Genomic DNA, 14,942 nt, shown 5'->3' on the forward strand with positions numbered 1-14,942 from the left:
CACTCAGTAAAACCCCCACATTCATCCTTCACCTCCACCACTCAGTAAAACCCCCACATTCATCCTTCACCTCCACCACTCAGTAAAACCCCCACATTCATCCTTCAAATCCGTGCGTGACCTGATTCTTCCTGGACACTGGACAAGGACCTGGGTACCAAGAGGGCACTGAGCTGGTTAACAGTTAAGCTGTCTGCAGACAGCAAAGCTAAAATAGTGCACTGTAACATATTCCCACTTGGGCCTTGGGAGTTGCAGGCATCCACCCCTAGATGCTCCTGTGCAGCTGGAGCCCCAAGGTGCTCACCCCAGCTCCTGCCCCTGCCCATCTGTGCGCTCCCCTCCTGTAAGGGGTTTGAGCACGTGCCTTGGCAGAACAGATGAGCCACATGATATCCGACAGGAGTCAGGGAACTCTCCTGTTTCAATGACTTGGGCAATCATATCCACACCGCCTTTCTGTCCACATTTTCTGTCCATTCTCTATGTTGTCTTTTATGATGACACTTCCCTCTCTTAAGGAATGTGTCTGACCTCTACAGCAATGGTTCTTACACTTCACTGAAGAAGTATCACTTGGCAAAGGGCTCAGGAATCTGTACTTTAAGAAGTGCCCAAGCATTCAGGCCAGGCACAGTGGCTCGTGCTTGTAATCCCAGCACTCTGGGAGGCCAAGGCAGGGGGATCATTTGAGATCAGGAGTTCGAGACCAGCCTGGCCAACATGATGAAATCCTGTCTCTACTAAAAATACAAAAAAAATTAACCAGGTGTGGTGGCACATGTCTGTAGTCCCAGCTACTCGAGAGGCTGAGGCAGGAGAATTGCTTGAACCCAGGAGGTGGAGGTTGCAGTGATCTAAGATGGTGCACTACACTCTAGCCTGGGTGACAGAGCAAGACTGTATATAAAAAAAAAGTGCCCAAGCATTCTTAATGTAGATTGTCTGCAGGCCCTACTATGAGAAACAGTCTTTCTAAGCAGCCCATAACTAGCTGGTAAAGCACATGATGAATTGCCCATGATGGTCCTGTCTTGGCTAAGGCCGCCTTTTTTACCTATCCTTTATCCTCCTATCAGACTGCCCCTTCCTTACCTATCCTGTCAGAAACCTCCTATCGTACTATGGTTTCATTTTTATCATCTACCCTGAATCTGCTTCCACATCTTGTATTCATGCCAAAGTAGCAGTAGTCAATAGCATCTTCTGGTTCTTTTCTCATGCGTTTGCATTTCCATAACAAACACTGCATTAGAAATGAAGCTCTGTTGGCATAGTTTTATCACTAGCTAATGTGTAGAGAATGATTGTTTCGCAGGCGGATGCAGGACCCTCCTAGGTCTCTTAGGAAGGAGACTAGCAGAGCTATAAATAACATGGTGCTAGAATCCCATAGCCTGAGTTAGACCCTGGCTCCACCGTTTACCAGCCTTGTAATGTTTGACAAAACTGCTTGGGCCATATGGTTTCATCTGTGCAACTGGGATAATAATTATACTCCCTCTATAGAGCTGCAGTGATAAATAAGGAACAATTCATATGTAAAATGCTTATAAAAATGCCCAACACTTAGTGAGCATCCAGTAAATGTTAGCTATTATTATTTACTATCCTGAAGTCACCCTGGGATTCGGTCTGTTAATTGGCCTCTTCAGCTGTGAAGTCTGTTTCTTACTGCTTTTATTTACGTCTTTATGTATGATGCAATGTAATTTATGTAATTATTATGCTTGAGTGTGTCTTCTCCAGAAGGGAACTTCTCCAAGCCAGGGAATTTTGTCTCCTTTGCTCACTGAGGTTCTGCAAGGATCTAAAAATGGCTGGCACATGGTGGAGGCTAAATGAGTATTTTGTGAATGACTGTCTTTTCATAGGTCCCTTTTAAAAAAGCAATATCAATATTAAAGATTCGGTAAAAAGCAGTTCGACAACATCCATCAGCATCTTAAAAGGTGCTTAACTCTTGATGCAATAATTCTTCTTTAGAACTAAAGGAATAAAGACCATTTATATACAAAGCTATGCAAAGAAGTTTATTGATAATGGATAAAATGGAAATGACCTAGATGTTATTTAGGTAGGGAAATGCCTAAATAAATTACAGTACATACATAAACAAGAATGCCGTGCAGCCATGAAATCAGTTTTTAAAAACTTAACAGGGTAGATTAAGTAAGAAAATCAGGATATAAAATAGTATATACATCATAGCCCCAACCATTAAAAAAATGCATAGGAAAAACTAGTATTAAATTGAATAAATGTAAATAGTGGGTGTTTTTAGGTTGCATACTACAATAAACTTACATTGCTTTTACACACAGAAAAAAAGGTACTTTTTCAAAGAGATTTAACATGAGCACTTTCCCTAACACACTTTTACTGTTTCTCATGTAATGTGTCTTAGAAAGGAATTTGTACCAAGAGAACAGTCTATGGTTGCTCTTAGCTAACACGTTAAACTTTGATAAATCCAAGTTTTCAGGGATACTTAATTTTAATTGGTATTTTTGTCTCTTAAGTGATTTTTCTCCTTAGGACACAGACTTTAAATTTAAACTGTGGTGTTCCTATTTCCTTCTACCTGAAGCTTAAGACTTTTATCTTTATTTTACTTTATGTATTTATTTATTTAGAGATAGAGTCTCACTCTGTCACCCAGGCTGGAGTGCCGTGGCACGATCTTGGCTCACTGCAACCTCCACCTCTCAAGTTCAAGAGCTTCTCCTGCCTCAGCCTCCCTCGTAGCTAGGATTACAGGCACCTGCCACCACGCCCAGCTAATTTTTGTATTTTTAGTAGAGACGGGGTTTCGCCATGTTGGCCAGGGTGGTCTCAAACTCCTGACCTTAGGTGATCCACCCGCCTTGGCCTCTTAAAGTGCTGGGATTACAGGCATGAGCCACCACACCTGGCCAAGACTTTTATGTTTAAAGAAGAACATTTGTAGTCCTATACTAAGAATACTTAAGTAAGTTGCTCCTCCACTTCCCTGAAATTAAAGAATGAAATTGCTGAGGGGTGGTGGGGAAAATGCACAGTATTTTCACACTGGGATTAAGAGCCTCATACTCTAACAACTGAGCTAGCCAAGCAGTTCAATATTTTGAATAAGAAAAGTTTTGTTATAGTTTAGGTGTCATTACCCACCAGCAATGTGCTCTTTAGCAAGTCATGCCCAGTTTCTGCTTTTGTAAAGTAGCACTAATTACACTACCAAATGTGGTTGACATCATAATCAAACAAGCATATACACAGTAGTACTTCATAAATGATAAATGGTAGTTATCAATTTGCATAATCTTGCTAGGCAGTTATAGGGTTCATTAAAAAATAATGGGTTATCAACTAAATTCTGACTATTATAAAATGACATCTAAAGTCCACGAATTGTTAACAGTATCAACTTGACAGAATACCTTTAATTAAAAACTAACTTTTAAAAAAGAGAATTGATACTGAAAATAATTCCCTGGCCGGGCACCGTGGCTCACCCCTGTAATCCCAGCACTTTGGGAGGCCAAGGCGGGCGGCTCACCTGAAGTCATGAGATCGAGACCAGCCTGCCCACCATGGTGAAACCCCGCCTCTATTAAAAATACAAAAATTAGCCAGGCATAGTGGTGGGTGCCTGTAATCCCAGCTACTTGGTAGGCTGAGCCACAGGAATCTCTTGAACCCAGGAGATGGAGGTTGCAGTGAGCCGAGATCACACCACTGCACTCCAGGCTGGGCAAAAGAGCAAGACTCTGTCGAAAGAAGAAAGAAAGAAAGAGAAAGAGAGAAAGAAAGAGAAAGAAAGAGAAAGAAAGAAAGGAAAGAAGGAAAGAAAGAAAGAGAAAGAGAAAAGGATTCCCTAATAAGTTGTTTCCTCATTTTAACATTTTAAAATTTAATTTCTATTTATTTTTATTTTTTTAAATAGAAGCAGAGTCTCACTATATTGCCCAGGCTGGGTTTGAACTCCTAGGCTCAAGCAATCCACCTGCCTCCATTTCCCAATGTGCTGGGATTACAGGCATGAGCCACTGCACCTGGCCAAAGTACTTCTAAGATTTGGGCAGTAGGAGATAGCAGAAGAGCCTTTCAGCAAGTCATGCTCTTTGCTCCCCCTACTAATTTGGCAGCCATCAATATTTATAATGTATGTCAAAGTGCCTTGAAAACATAGAACACAATTCCAGAATGTTATAATAATGATGCTATTCATACTGGGAGTATAATAAAGTCCTTCAGTTCTGAAAAGAAAATGTTAAATCTAGTGTATAAGGTACCTACGGTAGGGAGACATCTTTAGGTTAATGGGGCCATTAGGAGTTTTATTACAATTACAATAGATTCATTTTATTATGTGCTTTGACTGAAGTCTATGTGGCTAAGATGTTATTGAATGGCATGAGTAAATGAATATAAAATTAAACTAATAATATTAGAAGTAAGAAAATATCTAAAGATAAACAATAAATCAGCTAAATCCTGTTGAGGAGAAGAGAATTCTGTGTTTGGGAGTTTTAACTTTCTGATTGCTTTGCATATAGTAGATAATGTTTATTGATATGATTGTTTTGTGTCTCTTTTAGGAGAATATGTTCTTAATAATATTTTCTGAGATGGAGTCTCACTCTGTCGCCCAGGCTGGAGTGCAGTGGCGCGATCTTGGCTCACTGCAACCTCTGTCTCCTGGGTTCAAGCCATTTTCCTGCCTCAGACTCCTGAATAGCTGGGATTACAGGCATGTACCACCATGCCCAGCTAATTTTTGTATTTTCAGTAGAGATGGGATTTTGCCATGTTGGCCAGGCTGGTCTCAAACTCCTGGGCTCAAGTGATCGAACTGCCTCCACCTCTGAAAGTGCTGGGATTATAGGCTTGAGCCACCACACCCAGATAATATTTTTCAAAACAAGTTCTTCGCTTACTGTATGGCTCACAGTTGCCCAGGATGTCACCCAGGCTGGAGTTCAGTGGCATGAACATGGCTCACTGCACTCTCGGCCTCCCTCCTGCCTCAGTTAGCATGTTGGACCGCGTCTGTAGTCTGAGCCACCTGGGAGGCTGAGGCAGGAGGATTGCTTGAGCCCAGGAGGTAGAGGCTTCAGTGAGCTATGATTGAAGCCTGTTTAGATCAATAATTCTTCCTGTAGTCCCAAAGTAGCTGGGACTACGGGCATGGGCCACCATGCCTGGGTAATTTTAATTGTATTTTTGGTAGAGATGGGGTCTCCCTATCTTGCCCAGTCTGGTCTTGAACTCCTGGCCTCAAGCAATCTTTCTGCCTTGGCCTCCCAAAGTGCTGGGATTGCAGGTGTAAACCAGTGTACCCAGCCTCCCAGATGGTTTTTATGCCCAGGAATGTTTGAGAACCATTATATAAATTATAGTAAGCCTTAAGAAAATCAAAGCAAAATGACAATTTAAATGTTACCATCTGCCCTAGAATAGTTTTGTCAATTTTGTTCGAAGGTAAAGAGAAAAAAATATATTTTGTAGCTTTATTTTTTGTCTTAAACTTATTTCTTATTATTATTATTATTTTTGAGACCAAGTCTTCCTCTCTCGCCCAGGCTGGAGTGCGGTGGTGCAATCTCAGTTCACTGCAACCTCCACTTCTTGGGTTCAAGCGATTTTCCTGCCTCAGCCTTCTGAGTAGCTGGGATTACAGGCACCTGCCACCACGCCTGGCTAATTTTCGTATTTTTAGTAGAGACAGGGTTTCACCATGTCAGCTGAGGAGGTCTTGAAGTCCTGACCTAAGGTAGTTCACCCGCCTCGGCCTCCCAAAGTGCTGGGATTACAGACATAAGCCACTGCACCTGGCTGTTTTAAACTTTTTAGGAAACGATTTTGGTCTGTCCTCCAGGATAGAGAGCAGTGCGATGATCATAGCTCACTGCCGCATCAAACTCCCGGGCTCACGCGATCCTACTACCTCAGCTTCCTAAGTAGCTGGGACTACAAATGCATCCTACCACCCAGGCTAATAATAATTACTATTTTTTTGTACAGACTAAGGTCTCACTACATTGCCCAAGACGGTCTCGAACTCCTAGGCTCAAGCAATCTTCCTGCCTTGGCCTCTCAAAGTGCTGGAATTATAGGTGTGACCCACTGTGCTCAGCAGAAAAGATATATAAAGAAAAGCCCAAGAGAATAAAATATGTAAGTACACTCACCTGTTTCAGGTGTTTTATGAAAAAACGGTGAACTCCAAGGCTGCCAGTACCTTTTGCCTGTTTCTTGACATCTCACTTGAAATACGTACTTAATGTTTGGCTCCAAGTAGAATTCTGACTGTTGCACATATGTAAAATTGGTGTCAAATTCTTTAACCTAAAATGGATGGGTAACAATAATAAAATGTGGTGTGCTTTTAAAACAATTATTTAGCAGAAATGTATGGAACACCTATTATGTTCCAAGCTGTCTTCTAGACTCTAGGAAAATAAAGTGTTCTTTATATAAAACATGGCTGTACATAATCAAATACTGTCTCAAACATTAAAACTGAAATACACACTGCTTTTTTTGAGACGGAGTCTCGCTCTATTGCCCAGGCTGGAGTGCAGTGGCTCGATCTCGGCTCACTGCAACCTCTGCCTCCTGGGTTCAAGCAATTCTTCTGCCTCAGCCTCCCAAGTAACTGGGATTACAGTCATGCACTACAACACCTGGCTACTTTTTTGTACTTTTAGTAAAGATGGGGTTTCATCATGTTGGCCAGGCTGGTCTTGAATTTTTGACCTCAAGTGATCCACCTGCCTCGGCCTCCCAAAGTGCTGGGATTACAGGCGTGAGCCACCGCGCCCCACTGACACTATTTTATGTTTGACAACTGTCTCGAATCTCCAGAAAGTCCAAATGTAATATTATATATATGTGTATATATATTTATTTATGCGTGTGTGTGTGTGTGTGTGTGTATATATATATATATTTTTTTTTTTAGATAGGGTCCCACTGTGTTGCCCAGGCTGGATTGTGGAGTGCAGTGGCTCGATCACAGCTCACTGCAGCCTCCACCTCCTCCTGGGCTGAAGTGATCCTCCTGCCTCAGCCTCTCGAGTAGCTGGGACCACAGGCATGCACCACCATGATTGGATAATTTTTTTAATTTTTTTGTAGAGACAAGTTCTCATTATATTGCCCAGGCTGGTCTCCTGGGCACGAGTCATCCCTCTGCCTTGGCCTCCCAAAGTGTTGAGATTACAGGAGTGAGCCACCACACCCAGCCTTAATTTTGGAATATACTCTTAATTTTGGAATATATTCTTTTAATGGGGTGGGGAAATGGTAGCTGATAGCAATTGTTTGAATTCCCCTCTCCCCTGCAGCTGGATATTTAGACCAACAATTCTTCCTGAATGATGAAATAATTTTACTCACTAATGGTGACTTTTAGAAAAAAATACCTATAAGCTAAGCTGTAAATTGGTCCTCATTGCAGGTTACTGCAGATTCTACAAGGCCCAATAATACATATATATATATATATTTATATATATACACACACACACATATATATGTATATATATGTGTATATACGTATATGTGTATGTGTCAGAGAAAAATTAAAATATTAAGAATGTTGAACTGAGAAATCAATGAAGGATAAAGAAAATAGCTGAGGGATAAACACAAAAATCTTTTTTTCCCTGGAGCACTGCACCCTGCTATAAAACATAGGAAAAATGAGCCCCAAACAAGCTGTTTCAGTTGGCAGGAAGAAGCCAAGGCATTTGTACAGCATCTTCAGTATGTTCTAGTAACTGATTTACTGGAAAAAGTGAAGCATGATTGAAAGGCAGACATAAAATATGTCAATATGTCTAGAAATGCATTTATGCAACAACTGGGTGAAAGCAGTTATCAGATACTCATGAAAGAGAAAGTTAGAACAATTGAGATTAAAAACAAAAAAGAATGAAGTATAACCTCATTCAGGGATACTTCCATTTAAAACCCAGCCTTAACATTAATCCTTAAAACTTGCAATGCACGAAAATGTAAAATTCATGAAAATATTTGTTTGGGGGATGTCATCTGCCCTAGAATAGTTTTGTCTATTGAGATGTGGCTTATGGAAACTCTGAATGATATTTTTCAAACTCTGCATGAAAGATATCTTACAGAGTTTCCATAAGCCATGTCTCTATTCATGGCCCTGGAAATTTTCTGCAATGTTACTATAACTGGAGAGCATCTGAGGTCTCCTGGGATCTAGAGAAATTTTACTTACTGTGCCAAAGATTTGACTTTCAAATGCAGTCTGCTTCATATTAGTGTCTCTGTAATTCTCCAATATGTTTCCTGCTATTACATTTATAGATAAGTCCTCTTAAAGGAAAGAAATACCCCAAAGTATAGCCAGAATTCCGAAATAGTAAGAAGAATGTTATGGAACTGTTATCAGTTGTTTAAACCATGAGGCAAACCAGGTGGCTGCTTAGGGCCCTGCAAGTACAACATGATACCTCAGGATGATACCTTTGGAGGCTGAAATGAATATTGAAAGAGCTGGACTTAATTGAGTGCCTCTGTAAATAATATAATTTCAAGAGTGCAAGAAATTTTGAAATAACTCCATTTCTACTTAGAGCCTCAACTCTGAACGTTGGGTGTCATTGAAACTTAATGTTCATCAGTTTGAGATCTCTCTTTTCTTACGTTAAATATAAGTTCCTGGGAACATTCTTGGGTGGAAGGAAGAAAAATCTCCAACCTAGTTAGAGTTCTATAATCCCTACCTTCCCCAACTATCAGTTTGGGACATGGCACAGGATGAGAGGGTCCTTGGTAACCCACCAGTGTCTAAACCCTTGGTTTCTCCCTTTACCCTAAAATGTCCTCCTCTTTCTGCCCAGGTAATTTTTATCTAGTGTTTGGTAGAGGAGGGAAATCGGGTGGTGATGGGGAAACTTATTTGTGACTAATCATACATTTTTCCACATTTTCTGTCTTATACCAGCCTTCAGACTTGGAAATGCCGAAGCCAAGGATTTGTCTTTGCTATCTGTACGCTGTTCTATCAGCCCTTTCAAGAAAAGAATAAATACTTGTTTTTGTGCAGCCTAAGAATGGTTTTCTCATTTTTAAGTGGCTGAAAGAAAATTTTTTTTTAAAAAAGACTATTTCATGATGCATGGAAATTATGTGAAATTCAAATTTCAGTGTCCAAAAATGAAATTTTACTGGAACAGACTATACCCATTCATTTACATAATTGTCTATGACTGCTTTCACACTACAAACACAGAATAGTTGAGACAGAAATCTTATGTTCTGCAAAGCCTAAAATGTTTACCATTTTGCCCTTGAATAAAGCTTAGAGAAATGAGTCACCAATAATCCGCTTACTTGAACACATAGCTAAGATTTCCCTGCCTCTGTCACTAAAGTTGGACACCATTAAGGACAAACAATAATTAGTAATAGCTAACGTTTCAAAATATTATCCACATGAACTTGACATTATAAAAATCAATGGAGATGTAAAAAATGATCATGGCACATCTCTGCCTTCCATGAGTTCACAGTTAAAGAGTAGAGAAATAGAAGTGCAAACAGGCAAGTGTATACAATGTGGCAAATGCCCCTGAAATAGAGTATATGGAAGTAGGTGTGGATTGCCGTTTGCAACTGGGAGCTCAATTTTTGACATGAATTTGAGGGGCCTAGGAGACAGTGCATAAAGATACCAACAAATAGAAATATAGGTCTGACTTTCATGAGACTTGGGAGGGCTCTAAGTTCTAGCTTATATACAGGTGTAGCTGAGGCCTTGGGAGTAGGTGAAAGGAGTAAGAAAGAGAGGAGGCAGTGAGATGGTAGGTATGAAGGGAATGTCAATGTTTAGGGAATTGGCAGAAAAAATAATTTACAAAGGAAAGGGCATCCAGAAATATTGATGGAAGACTAACACATTCTTGAAATGGGAAAACCAAGAGGAGAGGCATTTTCAGGACAAGGTGGTCAACAGTGTCAAATGCTAGAGTAGGATGAAGACTGCCAAGGTTCTTTGTCTTTGTTGTTTGGGAAGATGCTACCATCTTCTTCTCCTGGCACGAACTGGTTCCAGCAGCAGGTGGAGAGCCTTGATGACATTTTGAGGTGGATTGCAACAATGCCCAGGTAATTTCCCTGCCCTATATCCTGGCCCTTTACCAAGTAGCTTTGAATGTTCTCCCATTCTGGCTCTGGTTTGTCCATGTGGCTTGCTTTGAGCCAACAGACATTGGTGAGCGTGATATAAGCAGAGGATTGAAAGAAACTGGAGAGACTGGGCCTTAGGTGCTCTTGCCCTCTGCCATCACCATAACGACATGCCCAGGCTAGCCTGTTGATGGCAGAAAGAGGACCGAGAGACATGTAGAGGAGAGCTTATGCAAAGACATAGGAGTGAGCCAGCTGAGCTGCAAACACATGCCCAGTCCCAGCAAAGCTCAACTTAGACCAGCTGGACCCCAGTGACATTGAGAAATAAATGTTTATTGTTATATGTCCCTTCAGTTTTTGTGGCAGTTTGTTACACATTATTGTGTAGCAGGACAAGCCGCAGACAAAACCTCTGACACCGAGTTGTAGAAGGAAGGGCTTTATTCAGCTGGGAGCATTGGCAAGTACTGCCTTAAAATCTGAGCTCCCCGAATGCACAATTTCTGTCCCTTTTAAGGGCTCACAACACTGAAGATTTCACATGAAAGGGTCGTGATTGATTTGAGCAAGCAGGGGGTACGTGACAGGGGCTGCGTGCACCGGTGGTCAGAGAGAAACAGAACAGGGCAGGGAGTTTCACAATGTTCTTCTATACAGTGTCTGGAATCTATGAATAACATGGGTTTCTAAGTTATGAGTTGATTTTTAACTACTGGGCTTTGGCCAGGCAGGCCCAGGCCTGGTTTCGGGCCTGGCGCTGGGCTGCCTGTCTTTGCTTTTACTTCCTTGTTGTTTTTCCTTAAAACAGGTATTGAGTATAAAACAATATAAAACAATGTGAGAGGGTCTCTCTTCCCTCAATTGTAGCAGTAGATAGCCGATATACCAATCCCTCTTATTTCATGTAAATAGGAGTATGTAATAGACTAGAAAAATGTTTAGAAAATAGAAAGGAATTACATTATCAGTGTCTGAGTAAGTTTTCAGAAGCCAGCTGTTTTCTGGTTGAAACTCTTGTTCTCGGCTCCCCCTGGTGGTGCTACACAGGCCATCTTGGTAACAGGTACATTTGAGCTCACTTTTCAAAACCTTCTCTTTGTCAGAAGTGGCAAATGGAACTGAAAGAATACTTGCTGTCTCATATGCTCTTCATAACAATCCTTTGTGACAGGCAGTATTAGCTCCATTATATAAATAGGGAAATAGAGTTTGAAAGAGGTCAAGCCAGATTTTTTTGAACTCAGACCATCAGTAACTAACGGCCTCTCACAGACTCTACATCACTTTAAAGACCAAATAAATATTTAGAAAATGAAAAGACAGGTTTCAATTCAACTTTGAAAAGCTAGTTATATTTTGTAATCAACATTACGTAGTAGGTGGTTGTTCTCTGAGATGTTTGTTTTCTTTCTTTTTATAGAGATGGGGTCTCACTATATTGCCCAGGCTGCAGTGCAGTGGCTATTCCCTGGTGGGATGGTGGTGCCTTACCGCCTCAGAACCCGGTCTCAAGTGATCTTCCGGCCTCAGTCTCTCAGGTAGCTGAATATAGGCTTGTGCCACCCCTCCCAGCTGAGATTTATTTCCTTCTTGCTCTACTAAAGCCTACTTTAGCCTCTACTAAAATCTGTATATGTTCCAACCTGGTCTAAGCTAGACTGCTAGGGAATTCAGAAGGGAGAGAGGTGAATGAGGTGGGAGTAAGATGTTTGTAAACGTCCTCCCAGAGGCAGTTGTGTCTCCAGACACAAAATCTGAAGCTTTGACCTGGAACCATGTTTCAAGAGATAACTAGAGTCATGTGTCACTTAACGACGGGGATACATTCTGAGAAATGCATCATTAAGCGATTTCATCATTGTACGAACATCATAGATTGTAATTACACAAACCCGGGTGGTATACTATTGCTTCCAGGCTACAAACCTATAAAGCTGTACCGTTTATAGGTTACCTATAAAGCTGTAGGGTAACCTATGTTACTGTACTGAATCCTGCAGGCAATTGTAATATAAATCACTAGGTGACAGAAATTTTTCAGCTGCATGATAAGCCTATGGGACCACCATCATATATGCCATCCATCATTGCCTGAAACATGGACTGCTGCGTGGCACATACTCTCCTTGCCTCGTCAGCCTAATTCCCTTAGATACTTCACAGTCTGTATGTACCTTAGCTAAAGGGGCTGAAAAGCACCCCCAATACCGTGACTTTCAGGTGGATTCCTTTGCTCTACTATCCCTGCTGCGTGGCTCCCCTAGAGGCTAAAGAGTAACATTACTAGCTAGCATTTAGTGAACAATTACACTATTCCAGGCTTGTAGCTAACTTCTCACATCATTGGATCCCCTTTCCCACAACAAACACATGAGATAAGTGCTTCTCTTATCTCCATGTTATGTATGGGAATAATGAGGCACAGAGAAGATAAGAAACACGCTCAAGATTGCATGACGAGGCCGGGCACAGTGGCTCACGCCTATAATCTCAGCATTTTGGGAGGCCGAGGCAGGCAGATCACTTGGGATCAGCCTGGCCAACATGGTGAAACCCCGTCTCTACTAAAAATACAAAAAGAAGCCAGACATGGTACCCGATGCCTGTAATCCCAGCTACTAGGGAGGCTGAGTCAGGAGAATCACTTGAACCCGGGAAGTGGAGGTTGCAGTGAGCCAAGATCACACCACTGCACTCTAGCCTGGGCAACACAGTGAGACTCTGTCTAAAAAGAAAAAAAAAAAAAAGATTGCATGACTCAGCCAGGAGCAGTGGCTCCTGCCTGTAATACCAGCACTTTGGGAGGCTGAGGCGGGATGGTTGCTTGAGCTCAGCAGTTAGAGACCTTGACACTGGCTTGGGCAACATGACACAACCCTGTGTCTACAGAAAAATTTTTAAAATTTAGCTGGGCATGGTGGCACTCTCCTGTGGTCAGCTACTTGGGAGACTGAGGCAGGAGGATCGCTGGAGTCCAGGAGGTCAAGGCTGCAGTGAGCTGAGATTGCGCCACTGCGCTCCAGCCTGGGCAGTAGAGCAAGACCCTGTCTCAAAAGGAAAAAAAAAAAAAAGATTGCATGACTAGAAAGTAGCAGAGCCAGGCTTTGAACTCTAGAGCCTGTGCTCTTGGCCACAAGGCTTTCCTGCCACTTTGAAGTAAAACCTCCACCTCCAGCAATATCTAATGGAGGCAGTGCCACCACCGAGCTGAAGTGGTAGAAGAGACCTGTAATCTTTGGTATCCTCCCACTCATCTTGACTCTGACTTTCCTGTCTTCCTACAGAAATGCAGAGACAACACTTCATGCATGACCCAGATGAAATTGACGGTAGCAAATGTAAACAAAGCTTCATTCTGGCTACAGTGACTTGGCATGAGTGATCTGGATGGAAATGGTAACTCACTTTTTCTGCGTTACTGGTTGTGTTTAAAGGAAGTGTGGTAGATTGACTGAGGGAGTCATGAGTTTAAAAAAAACTTTAAAAAACAATAATGGTGGAGGAGACAGACCTGGCTTTGGATTGAAACCTGTCTTTTCATTTTCTAAATATTTATTTGGTCTTTAAAGTGATGTAGAGTCTAAAGTGAGAGGCACTTAGTTACTGATGGTATAAATTCAAAAAAATCTGGCTTGACCTCTTTCAAACTCTATTTCCCTATTTATATAATGGAGCTAATACTGCCATCACAAAGGATTGTTATGAAGAGCATATGAGACAACAAATATTCTTTCTACTCTATTTGCCACTTCTGACAAAGAGAAGGTTTTGAAAAGTGAGCTCAAATGTACCTGTTACCAAGATGGCCTGTGTAGCACCACCAGGGAGAGCCGAGAACAAGAGTTTCAACCAGAAAACAGCTGGCTTCTGAAAACTTACTCAGAGACACTGATAATGTAATTCCTCTCTATTTTCTAAACGTGTTTTCTAGTCTATTACATACTCCTATTTACCTAAAGTAAGAGGATTTGGTATACTTTTTTTTTTTTTTTCCTGGAGACACGGTCTCACTCTGTCAGCCAGGCTGGAGTGCAGTGGCTCTGTCTTGGCTTGCTGCAACCTCCGCCTCCCAGATTCAAGCGATTCTCCTGCCTCAGCCTCCTGAGTAGCTGGGATTACAGGCACGCACCACCATGCTCAGCTAAATTTTTTGAATTTTCAGTAGAGACAGGGTTTTGCCATGATGGCCAGTCTGGTCTTCAATCCCTGAGCTCAGGTGATCTGCCTGCCTTGGCCTCCCAAAGTGCTGGGATTACAGGCATGAGCCACTGCACTCAGCCTAAGAAACTCGGTATTCTTTAATATCATTCTATGACTGTGATACTATACAAGGACCCCAGGTGTCTTATTAGGATAAAACCCCATTAATTCAGAATCTAAGACTTGAGAATTTTATATGTGTTGTTTTGAAACTTATCTAAATTCTGCATATGCAAAAGGAATTCAGAAGGATCTTCACTTGATTATCAATCAAATGATGCAGAATATGGATCCCATTTAACTGTAATGCAAATGACCATAAAGTTCACATTTATGATTTGAGTGAACAAAGGTAAGCAAGTGGACATAAGGAATTTATTTTTAATGAGTAATTTTTAGGGTATATAATAAAATTAGTATGGTTTTACCCCCATCTTCTGGATACTTTTAAGATATATTACTCTATAGCAAAACTGATACTCAGAATCAGTCTTAAACAGTAAAAGGATTTGGAATCATGCTTAGCACCAAAGAAAAATTGTTATGTTTAATGTATTTTGGTGTTAAATATATATCATTTTATTTAACTC

The 14,942-nt window shown here is 41.3% G+C and overlaps 1 protein-coding gene across 1 annotated transcript in view; it reads right to left on the reverse strand.

Moving 5' to 3' along the window:
* The window catches only part of IL23R (interleukin 23 receptor), an 88,801-nt gene that overhangs the window by 32,340 nt on the left and 41,519 nt on the right, over nt 1-14,942 (reverse strand). Inside the window, exon 7 of the mRNA XM_003260162.2 lies at nt 6,174-6,330. Within this exon, the coding sequence (XP_003260210.2) occupies nt 6,174-6,330 (157 nt within the window). The remainder of the gene's footprint in view (nt 1-6,173; nt 6,331-14,942) is intronic.

This window comes from Nomascus leucogenys, chromosome 12, assembly GCF_006542625.1.
Source record: "Nomascus leucogenys isolate Asia chromosome 12, Asia_NLE_v1, whole genome shotgun sequence".
Lineage (NCBI taxonomy): Eukaryota > Metazoa > Chordata > Mammalia > Primates > Hylobatidae > Nomascus > Nomascus leucogenys.